A 21,268-nucleotide genomic window follows, 5' to 3' on the forward strand; every position below is an offset into this window, starting at 1 on the left:
CCATCCCAACGTCTGTCGTTGAGATACAGTACGTGGAAGACGCCTGCGTCTGCGCACATAGAGGCTGAACTCCAGGACATAGTCGACGTATTTACTGAGATCCTACAAATCCCCTGGGAGGTCAGACGCACCAACGTTAGCGTCCTCGTCCAGGCCAACATCCCCAGCACTGAAGCACCTACCACACTTGATCAGCTCCGCTGGGCAGGCCACGTAGTTCGCATGCCAGACACGAGACTCCCAAAGCAAGCGCTCTACTCGGAACTCCTTCACGGCAAACGAGCCAAAAGTGGGCAGCGTAAACATTACAAGGACACCCTCAAAGCCTCCCTGCAACATCCCCACTGACACCTGGGAGTCCCTGGCCAAAGACCACCCCAAGTTGAGGAAGTGCATCCGGGAGGCCGCTGAGCACCTCGAATCTCGTCGTTAAGAGCATGCAGAAATCAAGCGCAGGCAGCGGAAAGAGCGTGCGGCAAACCAGTCCCACCCACCCCTTCCCTCAACGACTATCTGTCCCACCTGTGACAGAGACTGTGGTTCTCGTATTGGACTGTACAGCCACTAAAGAACTCATGTTAAGAGTGGAAGCGTCTTCCTCGATTCCGAGGGACAGGGATGATAATGATTGTAATAAGTTCCTCCTTATCTATAGCTCCTTGATTATCCACTATTGGGATGTTTTTAGTATTTTCTACCGTGAAGACTGATACACAATATTTGTTCAACGTGTCTGCCATTTCCTTGTTCTCCATTATTAATTCCCCAGTCTCATCCTCCAAGGGACCAACAGTGACTTTAGCCACTCTTTTCCTTGTTATGTATCTGTAGAAACTCTTACTATCTGTTTTTTTATTTCGTGCTAGTTTACTTTCATAATCTATCTTCCCTCATTAATCATTTTTTTCATCGTTCTTTGCTGGCTTTAAAATATTTCCTAATCCTCTGGCCTCACATTAGTCTTGGCCACATTGTATGCATTTGTTTTCGATTTGATACTCTCCCTTATTTCCTTAGTTAGCCACGGATGATTATCCCTTCTCTTGCAGTCTTTCCTTCTCATTGGGATATATTTTTGTTGTGAGTTATGAAATATCTCCTTAAATGTTTGCCACTGCTCATCAACCGTCCCATTCTTTAGTCTATTTTCCCAGTTCACTTTAGCCAACTCCGCTCTCATACCTTTGTAGTCTCCTTTATTTAAGCTTAGGACCCTGGTTTGAGAACCAACTTTTTCACCCTCCAACTGAATTTGAAATTCAACCATATTATGGTCAATCATTCCTAGTGGATCCTTTACTAAGAGATCATTCATTAATCCTGCCTCATTACACAGTATTAGATCTAAGATAGCCTGCTCCCTGGTTGGTTCCGCAACGTACTGTTCAAGGAAACTATCCCGGATACACTCTATGAACTCTTCCTCAAGGCTACCCTGGCCAATTTGCTTTGTCCAATCAATATGAAGGTTAAAATTACCATGACTATTGCCGTTCCTTTATTACAAGCCTCCATTATTTCTTGATTTATACTCCATCCAACAGTGTAGCTACTGTTAGGGGTCCTATAGACTATACCCAGCAGTAACTATTCCATTCTTAAATAAAGTTTAATGAGCTTCCTTTTGAAGGAGTTGACTAACTCGCCATATGATTTTTGCATTGGCGTCTGTTCCACGTATCAACTGATCTGTGGGGGAAATTATTTTTTCTAATCTTTCAAATCATTTGAAGTTTGTTAATTTTATAATGATGTCCTCCAGTTCTATAATAATTGCCCAAGTTAAAACACCTCCTCACATCCACATTATTTGTGCCTTTCAGCATTTTAAAGACCTGAACTATGTTCCTCACAATCTTCTCTTCTCCAATGAAAAAAAGTTCACCTATGTGTGTCTCAAGCCCAAGTTCAAGAATCACCCTTATTGCACTTCTCTGAAGTTTCTCCATTACATTAATACAGTTTGTAGAAGCCCAAAGCCACACACAGCATTTTAAATGTGGTCTAAACAATGATTTATACAGGATTAAAATAAATGGTTTCAATTTATAATCAAATACTTTCAAGATGCATCCCAAAGTTTGACCAAACTGTTGATAAAAACTTTGCACTGACTAGGATTTTCAGTGAATGATCGACTTAGATGTTGTTTATGTGGACTTCCTGAAGATATTTTAGAAAGTTCCATGCAAGAGATTAGCAAAAATTAAATTGCATGAATTGGAGGTAACCTTGTGACATGGGTCGGTAATTGGTTGAGAGGTAAGAGACAGAAAGTAGGGATAAAGGGAATGTACTCTCATGTGATAAATGGCATTCCCTAAGGATCTGTACTGGGATTCAGCTTTACACCATATATATCAATGATTTGGATGAAGGTATAGAAAGTTGCATATCCAAGTTTGCAGATGACACCAAGTAAGGAAGCAAAGTAAGTTGTACAGATTGTTACAAAGGGACATAGATAGATAGATTCTTGTTAGGTAAGGGTATCAATAGATATGGAGCGAAGACGGATAAATGGAGTTGATGTACAGAACAGCCATTGTCTAAAAGAATGGCAGAACAAACTCGAGAAGCTGAATGTCCTACTCCTGTTCCTATGTTTCTAAACACACTGGGCAGACAGTTGTTTCACATAATTGCTGGTAGACATTCATTCATTTCATTCCCATGTTTCATGCCTCCTTTTCCAAAGAAACCCTTTCATTCCTGATCAGCCTGCAACTTTAACTCATGTTTTCTATGTTTCCATGGTTTATAACTTTCTGAAATTGTATTTAAATGTGTGTGAAAAAGTACTTTGTAGCTTCGCCATTACTAAAATTCAGAATTACTGTTGATCTGAATCACTTGCAAGTTGTAACCATTTAAACTGTTTCAGTGGAAGAAACACACTGGGCAGACAGACTCAGGCACATCAATTACAATGACAGAATACAGGATTCAGCAGTCTGTAGAAGCAAAACTTCATCAAGTAGCTTCAGCCCTCATGGCTGGAGACATATGCATGTAAAAAAGAGCAATGCAATTGTTTACTCCAGTAACAAATTGTCTATGGATTAGGCTTTTTACTTGATTTTACTTAATTTTTACTTGAAAGAAGTTTGAAGTTAAAAAAAATGGTTTACAAATTACCTACATTGGACTGTACAGCCACCTGAGAACTCACTTTCTCATATTTGATGGTCTCTTACAAACTTCTCTAGGTATTTGAGGGATTGCTGCATTGTTGGAGGTTCCATTGTTTGCTTCTTCTGGTGGTTCAGATAGACATTACCTGGTCTGGTCTATATGTGACTCCAGCAATGTCATCACCATAGGCAGTCCCTTGAAATCGAGGAAGACTTGCTTCCACTCTAAAAGTGAGTTCTCAGGTGGCTGTACAGTTCAATGTGGGAATTACAGTCTCTGTCACAGGCGGGACGGACAGTGGTTGAAGGAAAGGGTGGGTGGGGAGCCTGGTTTGTCACACGCTCCTTCTGCTGTCTGCGCTTGATTTCCGCATGCTCTCGGCGACAAGACTTGAGGTGCTCAGCGCCCTCCCAGATGCTCTTCCTCCACTTTGGGCGGTCTTGGGCCAGGGACTCCCAGGTGCCGGTGGGGATGTTGCACTTTATCAAGGAGGCTTTGAGGGTGTCCTTGAAAGGTTTCCTCTGCACACCTGGGGCTCGCTTGCCATGTCGGAGCTCTGAGTAGAACTTGCTTTGGGAGTCTTGTTTCGGGCATGCAGACGATGTGGCCCACCCAACGGAGCTGGTCAAGTATGGTCAGCGCTTTGATGCTGGGGATGTCGGCCTGAGCGAGAACACTGACGTTGGTGCATCTATCCTCCCAGTGGATTTGCAGAATCTTGCAGAGGCAGCACTGGTGGTACTTCTCCAGCGCATTTGAGATGTCTGCTGTATATAGTCCATGTGTCTGAGCCATATAGGAGGGCAGGTATCACTACTGCCCTGTAGACCATAAGCTTGGTGCCAGATTTGAGGTCCTGGTCTTCAAACACTCTCTTCCTCAGGCGAACAAAGGCTGCGCTGGCACATTGGAGGCGGTGTTGGACTCCCGAGGTATGGAAAATGGTCCACGTTGTCCAAGGCCGCGCCGTGGATTTTGATGACCGGGGAACAGGGCTTTTGTGGCGGGGTCAGGTTGGTGGAGGACCTTTGTCTTACGGATGTTTAGTGTACGGCCCATTTGTATGGCTCGGTGAAGGTGTTGACGATGGCTTGGAGTTCGGCCTCTGAGTGTGCACAGATGCAAGCGTCGTCCGCTTACTGTAGTTTGATGTCAGAGGATGGAACGAACTTGGATCTAGCCTGGAAGCGGCGAAGGTTGAACAGGTTCCCATTGGTTCTATAGTTTAGTTCCACTCCAACGAGGGAGCTTGATGAGAGTGAGATGAAGCAATGCAGCAAGGAAGATCGAGAAGAGCATTGGTGCGATGACGCAATCCTGCTTGACCCTTAACTGCCCTCTGAAATGGCCGAGCAAACCACTCAGTTGTACCAAACTGCTACATAGAAGTATGACCACAGGGACTGCAGCGGTTCAAGATGGCGGCTCACCATCACCTTCTCAAGAGCAATTAGGGATGGGCAATAATTGCCGGCCTTGCCAGTGACGCTCACATCATGTGAACGAATAAATATTTAAAAACTTAAATATATTTATCTTTAGCCAAATGGTATATAATCCCAGAGCTCGTGGTTTTCATACTTTCCAAAGAACCCTGTCCAATTTGAGGATTTTGCCCATGTGAGAATCAGCATTTAGTAATCTTAAAGTTTCCATAAACACAGTGACAATAATATGCAATGTTGTGATGTTTTACTACAGTGCACATCTGGAGGAACAAAGCATGGTGGATCCAAGGAATGAGAAATTTAAAATATTTGGTTAATTTGGTCTCATAAAAGACCAAAACATTGCTAGCAACAATTTTTTGTAAAACTCTTCTGGATTTAATTCTAACTAGAGATATTCATCAAGCTATCAGAAATCTCATGGATGGGTAAAGTGCCAAATGATATCTGGTGCCAATGGAACAGTACTCGAGCAAGATGCCAACCCCTTCAGTTGAGATGGAAAGGAGGGAATAAAGGTGAAGAAAAAAAATGATGCAACTTACCGGACACTGAAATCATATGAACAGGAAGCCAATATAGATGCATGAAAGGGAGAAAACTGCAGAGAGAAATAGTAGCATTAGCTTAATATTAGTTATATTTCTGTAAGCATGTGTTCAATGCATTGATATTTAAAATATATATACACAATTTTATCATCCAGTATTTAAGCTTATTACATCCAAAATATTTTATATGTGCATAATTTCTGAGATACTTTTTGCTTTAAGTGTACAGTAAGAAAAAAAATAATATTTCATTTTATTCAAGAAATTTAAACATTGCAGTAAAGCCACTGGAAGGCAAAATGTTCTCAAGAACGTGCAATATAGCCAACACTTTCCAAAAATGCATTCATGCTTTGAGATACTGCACCTCCACCTATTTTTCCCCCTCCAGCCATATTCTAGGTCCATCACTGTGTCGATCAAATTAAAGACACACTGAGCTATCAGTGGAAGTGATATGTACATTATCTAGGAATGTACCGGTCAATGTTCTTGATATCCCATATAATTATCTTGACCTCATTAATCATACATGCTGAGCTCCCCCTCTCCCAGCTTTTCTTAAGTATGTATCTCCAATTTTCTAGTGAACTCACCCACGTTGCCTTCCAAATTCCCCGTGAGTAACAAATACAGAACTAGAGGATTTTATTCTAAGGTTGGAGCTAAGACACATTATGAGTACAGAGTAAACGGAGCTTTACTCTGCATCTGACATGTACAACTACCTGGAAATAATAGCTGCAATTTTTTTTTATTGAGAAAATGTAGTGAAAGGCCAAAGCCCATAGTACTGGACAACATCAGGAGTTAATACATTAAGGCTGAAAATGAGATAAATTCAAAAATAGTTGTTAGATGATACAAAGTGTTGATTTTAAAGAGCTGCAGATTATCAGAGAGAAGGCTGAGTGAGCTAAGGATTTCCACAATTCTGAGGACCTTAAAGAATGAGTTACAGTAGCAGATGGTGTCATTAATTTTGATTTCAACACAAGGCAGGATGCAAGAGGAATAGTGGGTGGGATGGAGCATTTAGAGCAAGTTTCATGGAGAACGACTAACAAAACGTTGATAAAAAGGTAAAAAGGGGGGAGAGTTGGAGCCCAGAGGTAAAGTGTAATATTTCATAGCCCGAACATGCTTCATGCTAATGTGTACAATAAAAAAAAATCTACAGTAACTAATAATTTACAAAATGGTCAGTTTCTTAACCTTTATACAACAGAAATTGGTGATATCCTGAAATGAAAAAGTGACTCATAACATCAGAAGTGTAGGATTCAAATAAGCTAAATCTCCTGAACTGATGCTTCTCAGAAGACTATATAGTTAAAACCCTCTAACCATAAAAAAAAATTCAATCAATTGCCAGTGACAAGCTACCGTGGTTCTCAAATAGGAGGTTGCAGAAACAGTAAATGTACTTACTTTGACTCTTCGTATAGCATAGGAATGGCCAGCGAGATGATGGACTGGCTGTCGGATATTTCTTAGGTCCCAGCATCTTAAAGTGCAGTCAACTGCTCCAGTCACAAGCAAGTTCTAAGTTAAATTTAATGCAATTGTATTATTTAGATCAATTTTCCATTTTTGCTTTTAATAAAAATGTTAGCAACTATCAAATTACAACAGATTTATTCAGTTAATTGAACTCTTGACCCTTACCTGATCATATTTACTCCAGTCACATGTCAATATCTCTGCTTGATGAGCAGGAATAATTATTCTGGCTCCTCCTGTCTTTACATCCCAGATTCGTAGAGTATTATCACCTGAAATTATATGAACAACACACTTTGTTCTTTTAGTTTCCTCCAATCAAGTCAGCTTCTCAAAAATACACTTGGCAAAAACAATGAGCCAGCTCGGCCTCTGCTCAATCAGACTAGGTATGAGCAATGCTCATTCCTCATCAGGTTCATCAACCATGCTAAACTTGTTGGCTGCCAAATTCCATGAGGTTCTACTGGTCTCCCATCATAACCCCAAGGAAACATTGGAGAACTGGTTACTTGGGGTCTCCAGCATTTCTCGGAGTTTCCTGATTGCCATACAAGGGGTGGAACTTCCATATATCCCTAACAAGGCAAATGACCAACCTGGCGGGGAGGGTGGGATGAGTTAGGGCAGACACTGGAGTGGGGGACACGGGGGCTGGGATTCTAAGTCACGAGAGTTCCTGCTCCTGAGCTCACACGGGACTTGACGCAGTAATGGCAGATGGAATGTTGAGAAAGATGAGGTATATTGACGAGCATAACAGCATCTGTGAACCTGCCCAATGGTATCCAGACCGAGCAATGGTCCGAACAGCTGAAAAAGCAGATTTAAAAGTAATGTTATTCTTGATCAGTCCCACTTGCTCTGCGGCCAGAGCATTGTCAGGAGTAAGGCGAGTTGCCTGGGCAAACCCCTCACAGACAGGCAGTTGAATTTCCACTGGCATGGTGCAGGTAGGAGGCAAATATGTGCCGTTAAGTGGTGCATGCAACCGTCTGCCTTAAGCAAATAAGCTACCCTCCCAATGTCCTCTCAAATTCCACTGGAGGCCAGTGTAGCAGGGCACTGATGGGTGCAATTGCCACGATTGCTGCAATTGTGTCTCTCAGAATTCCCCTCCCTCTCCCCCTCCCACTCTCTCTTCCCCCCACTCCTTCTCCCCCCCTCCTCCTCCCTCCCCCCACTCTTCCAGCTCCCCCACTCTCTCCCCCCTCCTCCCCCACTCCCCCCCCACTCTCTCCCCCTCCCCCCACTCTCTCCCCCTCCCCCCACCACTGGGGTAGAGAAGCAAAGGGATCTAGGGATACACATCAACAAATCATTAAAAGTAGCAATGCAAGTTAACAAGACCATAAAAATGCAACAAATGGCAATTCGCAATCACTTCTATTGCAGTAAAAGGCATAGTATATATTATATATGTAAACTTATATACACTCTGTACAGCCACCAGAGGGCTCATCCCCTGGAGTCCCAAGGGATTCCATAATCCCTTGGGAGCACAGGTATTTAAGGAGGCCGCACAGGTTGGAGAGGCACTCTGGAGACCTGCAATAAAAGACTACGGTCGCACTTTACTTTGAAGCTCAGTATTCAGTCTGACTCTTTCTCCATACATAACAACTGGTGATGAGATACAGATAACGAACCCAAAGATGCAGAGAACAGTGGGCATCCTGGAGAAATTCTCTGAGGGAGATGATTGGGAAACCTTTGTGGAGCGACTCGACCAATACTTCGTAGCCAACGAGCTGGATGTAGAAGAGAACGCTGCCAAAGGAAGGGCGATTCTCCTCACCATCTGTGGGGCATCAATGTATGGCCTCATGAAAAATCTGCTTACTCCTGCGAAACCCACAGAGAAATTGTACAATGATTTGTGTACACTGGGCCGGGAGCATTTGAATCCGAAGGAAAGCGTTCTGATGGGGACGTACCGGTTCTACACCTACAAAAGGTCTAACGGCCAGGAAGTGGCGAGTTATGTCGCCGAGCTAAGACGCCTTGCAGGACATTGTGAATTTGAAGAACATTTGGAGCACATGCTCAGAGACTTTTCGTACTTGGCATTGGCCATGAAATGATACTTTGCAAACTGTTGACTGTAGAGACCCCAACCTTGAGTAAGGCCATAGCGATAACCAAGACGTTCATTGCTACCAGTGACAATACTAAGCAAATCTCTCAGCACACAAGTGTTGCTACAAGTACTGTGAACAAAGTGATGTTGTTTTCAAATCGCAACGTTCAGGGCAGGTCACACATGCCTGCAGCTGCACGTCCGCAGATGACTCAAGAGTCCACCATCAAGGGTGATGAATGCAAGGCCATTAACACCTTGTTGGCGCTGCGGGGGTGATCATCGTTTCTATTCCTGCTGCTTCAAAAGGTACATTTGCAAGGGCTGTGGAACAATGGGACACCTCCAACGTATGTGCAAGCGAGCTGAAAATCCTGTTAATCCTGCAAACCACCATGTTGCAGAGGAGGACAGATCCACGGAGGATCATGATGAAGCAGAGCCTCAGACCGAGGAGGCAGAGGTACATGGGGTCCACACATTCACCACAAAGTGCCTCCTGATAACGCTGAATGTTGAACTAATTGGACTCCCAGTGTCAATGGAGCTGGACACGGGCGCGAGCCAGTCCATCCTGGGCAAAAAGACTTTCGAAAGATTGTGGTGCAGCAAGGCCTCAAGACCAGTCTTAACTCCAATTCGCACAAAACTAAGAACTTACACAAAAGAACTGATTCCCGTAATCGGCAGTGCTACCGTAAAGGTTTCCTACAGAGTGGAGCTGTGCACAAGCTACCACTCTAGGTGGTACCGGGCGATGGTCCCACGCTGCTCAGCAGGAGCTGGCTGGGAACGATACGCTGGAACTGGGACGAAGTCCGAGCGCTATCGCCCGCTGACGACACTTTGTGTGCCCAGGTCTTAAACAAGTTCCCTTCGCTGCTCGAACCAGGCATCGGGAAATTCCAAGGAGCAAAAGTGCAGATCCACCGAATTCCGGGGGCGTGACCAATCCATCACGGCGAGAGCAGTACCATACATGATGAGAGAGAGGGTGGAGATCGAGCTAGACCGGCTACAAAGAGAGGGCATCATTTCACCGATCGAGTTCAACGAGTGGGCCAGTCCTATTGTCCCAGTTCTCAAGGGAGACGGCACCGTCAGAATCTGTGGCGATTACAAAGTAACTATCAACTCCCTGCAGGCCCAATACCCACTAACAAAGGCCGACGATCTCCTTGCAACGCTGTCGGGTGGAAAGACATTCACAAAGCTGGATTTGACTTCAGCCTACATGATGCAGGAACTGGGGGAATCATCGAAAGGATTCACCTACATCAACACACACAAAGGTCTTTTCATTTATAACAGATGCCCGTTTGGAATTCGATCAGCGGCGACTTATTCCAGAGAAACAGGGAAAGCTTATTGAAGTCGGTCGCGCGCCCCGTGGTCTTCCAGGATGACACCTTGGTTACAGGTAGGGACATAGTCGAGCATCTGCAGAACCTGGAGGAGGTTCTTAGTCGACTCAACCGCATGGGCCTCAGGTTAAAACGCTTGAAGTGCATTTTCCTGGCGCCTGAAGTGAAGTTCTTGGGGAGGAGGATTGCGGTGGACGGCATCAGGCCCACCGATTCGAAAACGGAGGCAATCGAGAACACACCGAGGCCACAGAACGTGACGGAGCTGTGATCGTTTCTAGGACTCCTGAACTACTTTGGTAACTTCTGAACGGATTTCAACACACTGTTAGAACCACTGCACGTCTTACTGCATAAAGGGGACGAATGGGCATGGGGTAAAAGCCAAGAAAATGCCTGTGTAAAAGCTAGAAAATAGTTATGCTCAAACAAATTGCTTGTGTTGTATGATCCGCGTAAGCGTTTCGTACTAGCATGTGATGCGTCGTCATATGGCGTCGGGTGTGCGTTGCAACAAGCTAATGATTTTGGGAAACTGCAACCGATTGCTTACACATCCAGGAGTCTGTCTAAGGCTGAGAGAGCCTACAGCATGATGAAAAAGAAGCGTTAGCGTGTCTATGGGGTAAAGAAAGTACATCAATATATGTTTGGGCTAAAATTCAAATTGGAAACTGACCATAAGCCACTCATATCCCTGTTTTCCGAGAGTAAAGGGATAAATACCAATGCATCGGCCCGCATCAAGTGATGGGCGCTCACCTGGTCCGCATACAACTACGCCATCCGCCACAGGCCAGGCACAGAAAACTGCGCCGATGCTCTCAGTAGGCTGCCATTGCCCATCACGGGGGTGGAAATGGCGCAGCCCTAGATTTAGCCATGGTTATGGAAGCATGTGAGAGTGAACAATCACCCGTCACTGCCCGGCAGATCAAAACCTGGACGAGCCAGGACCCCTTATTGTCCCTAGTCAAAAACAGTGTGCTTCACGGGAGCTGGTCCAGTGTCCCAGTGGAAATGCAGGAAGGGATAAAGCCGTTCCAGAGGCGCAAAGATGAAATGTCGATACAGGCAGACTGCCTTCTGTGGGACAATCGAGTAGTGCTTCCCAAGAAGGGCAGAGACACCTTCATCAGTGACCTCCACAGTACCCACCCAGGCATCATGATGATGAATGCGATAGCCAGATCCCACATGTGGTGGCCCGGTATCAATGCGGACTTAAGAGTCCTGCCTGCACAGATGTAATACATGCTTGCAGTTAAACAATGCACCCAGGAAGGCACCGCTAAGTTTATGGTCTTGGCCCTCCAAACCGTGGTCTAGGGTACATATCGATTATGCAGGCCCGTTCTTAGGTAAAATGTTCCTTGTGGTTGCAGATGCATTTTCCAAATGGATTGAATGTGATATAATGTCGGCTAGCACGTCCGCTGCCACTATTGAAAGCCTGCGGGCCATGTTTGCCACACACGGCCTACCCGATCTCCTGGTGAGCGACAACAGGCCATGTTTTACCAGTGCTGAGTTCAAAGAATTCATGACCCGTAATGGGATCAAACATGTCACATCTGTCCCGTTTAAACCAGCGTCCAATGGTCAGGCAGAGAGAGCAGTGCAAACCATCAAGCAGGGCTTGAAGAGGGTAACTGAAGGCTCACTGCAGACTCGCCTATCCCGAGTCCTGCTTCGCTACCGCACGAGACCCCATTCGTTCACTGGGATCCCACCTGCTGAACTGCTCATGAAAAGAGCGCTTAAGACAAGGCTCTCGTTAGTGCACCCTGATCTACATGAACAGGTAGAGAGCAGGTGGCTTCAACAAAGTACATACCATGATAGCGCAAATGTGTCATGCGAGATTGAAATCAATGATCCTGTATTTGTATTGCATTATGGACAAGGTCCCAAGTGGCTTCCCGGCACTGTCATGACCAAAGAGGGGAGCAGGGTGTTTCGGGTCAAACTTTCAAATAGACTCATTCACTGGAAACACTTGGACCAAATTAAACTCAGATTCATGGACTATCCTGTGCAACCCACCTTGGACCCTACCTTCTTTGACCCCCCACCTCACAACATACACACCAGTGGCAACCGACACCGCGGTTGGCCACGAAGCAGAACCCACCACACCAGGCAGCCCAGTAAGGCCAGCTCATCATCATAAGCAGTCCCTCGGAATCGAGGAGGACTTGCTTCCACTCCCCAAGTGAGTTCTTTGATGGCTGAACAGTCCGATACGGGAGCCACAGACCCTGTTACAGGTGGGACAGACATTCATCGGGGGAAGGGGTGGGTGAGGCTGGTTTGCTGCGCGCTCCTTCCGCTGCCTGCGCCTGCCCTCTTCATGCTCCTTGCGTCGAGACTCAAAGAGCTCAACGCCTTCCCGGATGGACTTTCTCCACCTCGGGCGGTCTGCGACCAGGGTCTCCCAGGTGTCAGTGGTGATGTCGCACTTTACCAGGGAGGCTTTGTGGGTGTCCTTATAACTTTTCCGCTGTCCTTCTTTGGCTCGGTTACCCTGAAGGAGCGCTGCATAAAGCATTTGCTTAGGGAGTCTCGTGTCTGGCATGCGAACTATGTGGCCTGCCCAGCGAAGCTGACCAAGTGTGGTCAGTGCTTCAATACTAGGGATGTTAGCCTGGTCAAGGACACTGATGTTGGTGCGCCTGTCCTCTCAGGAGGTTTGCAGGATCTTGCGGAGACATCGTTGGTGATATATCTTCAGCGACTTGAGGTGCCTTCTATACCTCGTCCATACCTCAGACCCATACAGGAGGGGCGGGTATTACTACAGCCCTGTAGACCATGAGTTTGGTGGTAGATTTGAGGGCCTGGTCTTCAAACACTCTTTTCCGCAGGCAGCCGAAGGCTGCGCTGGCGCACTGGAGGCGATGCTGAATCGCCGCATCAATGTCTGCCTTTGTTGATAAGAGGCTCCCGAGATATGGAAAATGGTCCACGTTGTCCAGGGCCGCGCCATGAATCTTGATGATTGGAGGGCAGTGCTGTGCGGCGGTGACAGGCTGATGAAGGACCTTTGTCTTACGGATGTTAAATGTAAGGCCCATGCTTTCATATGCCTCAGTGAATACATTGACTATATCCTGGAGTTCAGCCTCAGAATGTGCACAGACGCAGGCATCGTCCGCATACTGCAGCTCAATGACAGAGGTTGGAGTGATCTTGGACCTGGCCTGGAGGTGGCGTAGGTTAAACAGCTTCCCACTGGTTCTGTAGTTTAATTCCACTCCAGCGGCGAGTTTGTTATTGTGAGGTGGAGCATGGCGGCGAGGAAGATTGAGAAGAGGGTTGGGGCAATGACGTAGCCCTGTTTGACCGCGGTCCGGACGTGGATTGAGTCTGTAATGGATCCGTTGGTAAGGATCATGACCTGCATGTCATCATGAAGCAGGCGAAGGATGTTGGCAAACTTTTGGGGGCATCCGAAATGGAGGAGGACGCTCCATAGACCCTCACGGTTGACAGTGTCAAAGGCCTTTGTAAGATCGAAAAAGGCCATGTATAAGGGCTGGCACTGCTCCCTGCATTTTTCCTGCAACTGGCGCGCTGCAAAGATCATGTCTGTTGTGCTCTGTAGGGGACGAAATCTGCAGTGATTCCGGGAGGAGCTCCTTGGCCAAAGGAAGAAGACGATTGAGTAGAACTCGAGCGACAACTTTCCCAGTGGTTGAAAGCAGGGAGATTCCCCTGTAGTAGCCGCAGTTGGACTTGTCCCCCATTTTAAAAATGGTCACAATCACTGCATCTCTGAGATCTCCCAACATGCTCTCCTCCCTCCAAATGAGAGAGATGAGGTCATGTATCCGCGCCAACAGTGCCTCTCCGCCATATTTTAGCGCCTCAGCAGGGATTCCATCCGCACCTGTAGCCTTGTTATTCTTAAGCTGTTTTATGGCTTTGCCAACCTCGTGCAACATTGGAGTTTCACTGAGTTGGTGGCAGGTCACGTGCTGCTGGATGGAATCGAGAACACTCGAGTCAAAGGCAGAGTCTTGATTGAGGAGATCTTCAAAGTGCTCCTTCCATCGGGCCCTGACAGCCTCGGTGTCCTTGATGAGCGTTTCCCCGTTCTTGGCCAGGAGTGGGTGGGGCCTTGGGAGTTTGAACTGTAGGTGGCCTTGACTGCAGTGAAGAATCCTCGTATATCATGGCTGTCGGCCAGTTGTTGTATCTCCTGTGCTTTCTCCATCCACCACCTGTTCTTTAGATCCCAAGTTTCTTGTTGGACCTGAGCCTTGAGCCGTCTGTAATGTTGTTTTGCAGCTCCCAAGTTGGGCTGTTGCTTGAGGCTCAGAAATGCTTTGCGCTTGCAATCTATTAGTTCTTCGATCTCGTGATCATTTTCATCAAACCAGTCCTTATGTTTTCTGGTTGAGTGACCAAGTGTCTATTCACAGGCGCTGGTTATGAGGCCTGGAGGGCAGACCAAGCGCTATGGAGATTCAGCATCTTAGTGCATCAAGGCACGGCAGATTGGCTGTGAGGCGCTGGCTGGAAAGGGCTCTCCTAGCTGTGTCTCTAAGTGCCCCGGCATTAACTTTTTTGCGGAACTGCTTCTGCTGTCCCCTCTGCTTTGGGGCAATGTTAATGTTGATGATGGATCGGATTAGGCGGTGGTCCGTCCAGCAGTCATCAGCTCCTGTCATAGTGCGAGTGATGCGCACATTCTTGCGATCACTGGCTCGGACGATGACATAGTCAAGCAGGTGCCAGTATTTGGAGGGAGGGTGTTGCCACGATGCTTTGTATTGGTCCCTCTGGCGGAATAGCGTCTTGGTAGTGAGGAGTTCATGTTCTAGACATTTTGTCAGGAGTAGGGTACTGCTGGAATTGGCTTTCCCTACCCCCTCTCTGCAATCACGCCTCCCTCGAGGGCTGTGTCTTTGCCAATCCTGGCATTAAAATCACCCAGGAGGATCAATTTGTCGCCCGTGGGGACACGGGACAAGGATGTCTCGAGGTTGGAATAAAAATCCTCTTTAGCCTCATCCGTTGCATCGAGTGTGGGGGCGTACGCACTGATGACTGTGGCACATTGGTTCCAAGATAGGGTGATAAGGAGAGTCATGAGGCATTCGTTGACCCCACAGGGGGAGTCTTTGAGGTGGTCGACCAGCTCAATCTTGACGACAAAGCCAACTCCATGAAGGCGGCCTTCTGCCTCTGGTTTCCCTTTCCAGAAAAAGGTGTAACCTCCACCATGCTCCTTCAACTGGCCTTCTCCTGCCCGCCGGGTCTCGCTTAGGGCGGCGATGTCAATGTCAAAATGTCTGAGTTTCCGGGCAACTATGGCGGTGCAGCGTTCCGTGTTGCTGTTGGGATTGTCCATGAGGGTCCTGACATTTCAGGTCCCGAACTTCATACTGATGGAGTGGAAGATGCCTGTGCATGAGTTCTTTTAACGTGGGGTGGCCGCTGCACACCGGCAACTACATGGGCTTAGCCGAACAAGGTCTTGGTCCAGTGGCAAGGGGGTCCAAGACAACTGGAGACCAGGCACAGCTCGATAAGCCTAATTGCCTACGGCGAAGTGTTGGCCGCAAGCTCGGCGCCGGGTAACACCATTGATGGTAGATGGCCCGAGGCTAGGTTGGGGGGCAGGCATTAGGAAGCTGACTTCCAAAGTTATTTTAAAAGATTAAAAGTTGATAAAGGTTCCCAATTTATTTCAAAAGTTATGTTAAAAAGTTTTAAGAAGTTTCTAAGAATTGTTAAAAATCTAAGATGCAAGTCAATAATAGATTATAAAAGTTTCCCCAATTTAAAAAGTTTCTAAAAGTTGTTAAAAGTCCAAAATGTAAGTTAATAATAGATGTTTAAAAGTATTTCAGTTGAGAGACTAAAATGTAAGTTTTAAAAGTTCTCCGAAATTGTTTAATAAGTTTAAAAGTTGGCTAAAAGTTTAAAAATTAATTAAAAGTTGGTTGGGAGTATGAGATGACGCCACGCCTTGGTCCCTTCAGCTGGTTCGGCGCCGGCCTCGGAGTCCCTTCGGCCGGCCCCACGTCCTTGAGTCCCTTTGGCAAGTCATCCCGGAGTCCCCTCGGCCGGCCAGACACCCTCCGAATCCGGGTGCTTCTCCCGGGCTGGGTGGTCTTGGCCGACTTGCAGCCATGTAGTTAGTCACCTGAGAAAGGCACAAAACAAAAAAAACACAAATTTCGAATGGATCAAAAATTTGTTACACCCAGTACATTCGGTACCTGAATGTTACAATAAAATGTTGCAATATATATAATTCACCAACTGTCAGCCCACAGGTGCAGACTTAAATGGAACAAACTGACCACCAAACTGGCATTCTGGAGACCTGCAATAAAAGACTACGGTCGCACTTTACTTTGAAGCTCACAGTGTTCAGTCTGACTCTTTTTCCATACATAACAAAAAGGTGCTAAAACATTGAGTACATTGGTGGAAGAAAGGTATCTGAGCTTGCCTACAACCAGACGACCTCCCGGGCCTGGCCAGCAGCCTTTTAAGTGCCATTTCAGCCCTTTATTGCCCTTTGTTTTTGACTCTATTTTAAAACAAAATCTTTGGAGAGGGCAGAATTGAAGAAAACTTTCATCTTGCTACTTGTCAACAAGAGCTACACCGACCGAGGAAGAGAGAGGGAGGGAACTACACACCGAGGTGCCCTGATCCTGTAAACCTTCTGGCAATCAGCAGCCCCGGGTTCGGTGCCTATGCTCACTGAACCTGTGGAGGGACAATCACTTGAACAGATTAAGTTATCGTTGGAGTAATGATCCTTGTTTTGAGGTGGTCAGTTTGTTCCATTTAAGTCTGCACCTGTGGGCTGACAGTTGGTGAATTATATATATTGCAACATTTTATTGTAACATTCAGGTACCGAATGTACTGGGTGTAACAAATTTTTGATCCATTCGAAATTTGTGTTTTTTTTGTTTTGTGCCTTTCTCAGGTGACTAACTACATGGCTGCAAGTGGGCAGGGATTATGTAGGAAGTGTAAACAGACCTATGTAACCTGAGATTTTCCCCTGTACATTTGTGTGTGCATTTTGGCTGCTGCTCCGGACCCGAGCCATTCAATACTTTCCCACTTTTGCCCCACTTTCCTTTATTGTTTATCCCTCCCTGATCGTTCTCTGGTCATCACGCCTCCTTTCATCTCTCCTCTCTCGGATACTCTGCCTTTCCAAATCACTACCCCAATCCTCCATTACTCTTTGACCTTCCTACTTTCCTGCCGCCATCCTAGGCTTGACTCCCTCCTAGATAAGCCTACAGCTTCCCACTGTGCCTCTCTTGGCACTCTCCATGCCTCCTTAGGAGCAGCAACCCTAACTGTTCCATCCTACTCTCTCACCGACCTTCCCTCTGAGCACGCCCACACTGGAGGCTAATCTTGCCAATCTCCTCCCCGTTCAACTCACCCACCAGCCCTCCCCCCGCCAGCGCTGACGCTGTAGACGCTGGCTGTGGGTCAGCCATCACCGACCCGCCGCATCTCCCTCCAGAACGTTCGTTTGCAAACAAGGCCCTTCCCGTCCATGAGCTTATGGTGGATAATGGCATCGACATCATGGCCCTGACGGAAACCAGGTTGAAGGGCGATGACAGCTTACCCTTTAAATGAAGCCCCCCCCATCAGGCTGTACCTTCCACCACTTGCCCCGCTCAGATCATCGTGGGGCGGTGTGGCTTGCATCATCAAATCCCACCTTTGTCTCTCCCCCTACTCCTCCGGCACTTCCTCCTCCTTTGAACTTCTCACCTTATTCCACCCATCCCACCTCTCATTTAAAATTCTCATTCTCGACCACCCACCCAAGTAGCATAAAAATGTTATGACCGATATTTCTTCACTACTTTCCTCCTTCTGCCTCTACACCGAATGACTTCTCATCCTCTGTGTTTTCAATCTTCATTTCAATTCATCATGCTCTCTCTCCTGAGTTCACTAGCCTCCTATCCTCCTTTAATCTCTCCCTTCATGTAAACTCATCAACCCATATTCATGGCCACCCCCTCGACCTTGCCATCACTCGTGGCCTCGCTGCTCCCATTGTGTCAATCGTAAATCAGGCCATCTCTGACCACTTCCTTGTATCACTTTCCACCCACATCCCCCTTCCACCTCCGCCCCCCTACCCCCCCACCGCCCTCAGTGTCCACCCCTGGAAAAAATTATCCCCTGACTCTCTTACAACTGCACTTATGAACTTCTAACTGTCCAGCCTTTGGCTCTCCATTCACCATGACATTTCTGCAGCTACCGATCTGCTTCAACATAACATCACTTAGAGGATGAGACTGGGGAGTTAAGAATGGAGAACAGGGAAATGGCAGAGACTTTGAACAAATCTTTTGTATCGGTCTTCATGGTAGAAGACACTAAAAACATCCCAATAGTGGATAATCAAGGGGCTATAGGGAGGGAGGAACTTAATACAATCACCATCACTAAAGTAGTAGTACTCGGTAAAATAATGGAACTAAAGGCAAACAAGTCCCTGGACCTGATGGCTTTCAGCCTAGGGTCCTAAAATAAGTGGCTGCAGAGATGGTGGATGCATTGGTTGTAATCTGCCAAAATTTCCTGTATTCTGGGGAGGTCCCAGCGGATTGGAAAATCACAAATGTAACGTCCCTATTTAAAAAAGGAGGCAGACAGAAAGCAGGAAACTATAGACCAGTTAGTCTAACATTGGTAAAATGCTGGAGTCCATTATTAAGGAAGCAGTAACAGAACATTTGGAAAAGCATAATTCAATCAAGCAGAGTCAGCATGAAAGGGAAATCATGTTTGACAAATTTGCTGGAGTTCTTTGAGGATGTAACGAGCAAGGTGGATAAGGGGGAACCGGATGATGTGGTGTATTTGGATTTCCAGAAGGCATTCGATAAGGTGCCACATAAAAGGTTACTGCGTAAGATAAAAGTTCATAGAGTTGGGGTTAATATATTAGTATGGATAAAGGATTGGCTAACTAACAGAAAACAGAGTGTCGAGATAAATGGGTCATTTTCCGGTTAGCAAATAGTAACTAGTGGGGTGCCGCAGGGATCGATGCTGGGGCCTCAACTATTTACAATCTATATTAATGACTTGGATGAAGGGACCGAGTGTAATGTACCCAAGTTTGTTGATGATACAAAGATGGGTGGGAAAGCAAATTGTGAAGAGGACACAAACAATCTGCAAAGGGATATAGACAGATAAAAGTGAGTGGGCAAAGATTTGGCAGATGGTGCATAATGTGGGAAAATGTGAGGTTATCCACTTTGCCACAAAAAAATAGAAAAGCAAATTATAATTTAAATGGAGAAAAATTGCTAAGTGCTGCAGTACAGAGGGACCTGGGGTCCTTGTGCATGAAACACAAAAAGTAACCAGGAAGGCAAATGGAATGTTGGTCTTTATTGCAAGGGGGATAGAGTATAAAAGCAGCGAAGTCCTGCTTCAACTGTACAGGGTATTGGTGAGGCCACACCTAGAATACTGGATACAGTTTTGGTCTCCGTATTTAAGGAAGGATATACTTGCATTGGAGGCTGTTCAGAGAAAGTTGATTCCAGAGATGAGGGGACTTATGAAGATAAGTTGAGCAGGTTGGGCCATACTCATTGGAGTTCAGAAGAATGAGAGGTGATCTTATTGAAACATATAAGATAATGAGGGGGCTCGAAAAGGTGGATGCAGAGAAAATATTTGCACTTACAGGGGAAACTAAAACTAGGGGGCATAGTCTCAGAATAAGGGTCCGCCCATTTAAAACTGAGACGAGGAGAAATTTCTTCCCTTAGACAGTTGTAAATCTGTGGAATTCTCTACCTCAGAGAGCTGTGGATGCTGGGTCATTGAATATATTTAAGGTGGAGACAGACAGATTTTTGAGGGATAAGGTAATAAAGCATTATGGGGAGTGGGCAGGGAAGTGGAGCTGAGTCCATGATCAGATCAGCCATGATCTTTTTAAATGGCGGAGCAAGCTCAAGGGTCAAATGGCCTACTCCTGCTCCTATTTCTTATGTTCTTTGATGACCTAGTCCCTGTTAAAACAATTACTCTTTCTCACCCTGGCCATGGGACGTAGATTTGAATGGTTATGGCTGACAACCGTTTTAGCCATTCACCGCCAGATATAGATGGACCACATAAAGCACCATCGGGTCCTGATCTCGTCTGCCAAAATCGCACACTATTCCAGAATCATTCTGGAATGTAAAGATAAACCCCGGCTTCTATTCCCCACTGCAAACCCCTCTCCCCAGTCTCCACCCTCACCTCTGACAATAAGTGACTTCTTTGTCTCGCAGATTAGGACCATCCGTTCGGCCGCCTCTGCCTCTTCCTTTCCTTCCCCTAGCTCACCAGGCCAAACTTCCTCTAACGATCCCCCCTGCCCTAGCCCTAACCTCACATCTTTTTCCAGCTTCTCTCTGATCTCCCCTCATGACCTTTCTGAGCTCATCCTGTCCCTGAGGCTCACTTCCCGCTCCCTTGACCCTATTCACACCAAACTGCTGACCACCCAACTTCCTTTTTTGGTCCCATGTCAGCTAACATTGTTAATGGTTCTCTCTCCTCAGCTACTGTCCCTTTCTCCCTCAAATCTACCGTCACCACCCCTCTCCTCAAAAAAAAAACCCTTGACCCTTCCGTCCTTGCAAACTACCACCCCATTTCTCACCTCCCTTTCCTCTCCAAAGTCCTTGAACGTGTTGTCACCTCCCAAATCCGTGGCCATCTTTCCCCCAATTCCATGTTTGAATCCCTCCAATCCGGATTCCGTGCCTGCCACAGTACCGGATCGGCTCTTATCAAAGTCACCAATGATATCCTTTGTGACCGTGACAAAGGCAAACTATCCCTCCTCATCCTTCTTAACTTGTCTGCAGCCTTTGACACGATTGACCGTTCTATCCTTCTCCAAGGCCTCCCCACCGTTATCCAGCTGGATGGGGCTACACTTGCCTGGTTCCATTCTTACCTATCTAACTATAGCCAGAGAATCACCGGCAACGGCCTCTCTTCCCATCCCTGCATCGTTACCTCTGGTGTCCCCCAAGGATCTATCCTTGGTCCCCTCCTATTTCTCATCGACATGTTGCCCCTTGGCGACATCATCCGAAAACACAATGTCAGTTTCCACATGTACGTTGATGACACCCAGCTCTACCTCAC

At 46.4% G+C, this 21,268-nt stretch overlaps 1 protein-coding gene across 4 annotated transcripts in view; it reads right to left on the reverse strand.

Annotated features, from left to right (window-relative positions):
- The window catches only part of pex7 (peroxisomal biogenesis factor 7), a 248,511-nt gene that overhangs the window by 105,541 nt on the left and 121,702 nt on the right, over positions 1-21,268 (reverse strand). For all 4 annotated transcript variants that reach the window (XR_011593887.1, XM_070885466.1, XM_070885465.1 and 1 more), the window contains 3 exons: positions 6,803-6,909; positions 6,566-6,679; positions 5,129-5,184 (listed from right to left, as the gene is read on the reverse strand). Coding sequence is in view for 3 of the 4 variants with exons in the window: in XM_070885466.1 (XP_070741567.1) it covers positions 5,129-5,184; positions 6,566-6,679; positions 6,803-6,909 (277 nt within the window). In the remaining variant the exon portion in view is untranslated. The remainder of the gene's footprint in view (positions 1-5,128; positions 5,185-6,565; positions 6,680-6,802; positions 6,910-21,268) is intronic.

Source organism: Pristiophorus japonicus, chromosome 7 (assembly GCF_044704955.1).
Source record: "Pristiophorus japonicus isolate sPriJap1 chromosome 7, sPriJap1.hap1, whole genome shotgun sequence".
In the NCBI taxonomy this organism is placed as follows: domain Eukaryota; kingdom Metazoa; phylum Chordata; class Chondrichthyes; family Pristiophoridae; genus Pristiophorus; species Pristiophorus japonicus.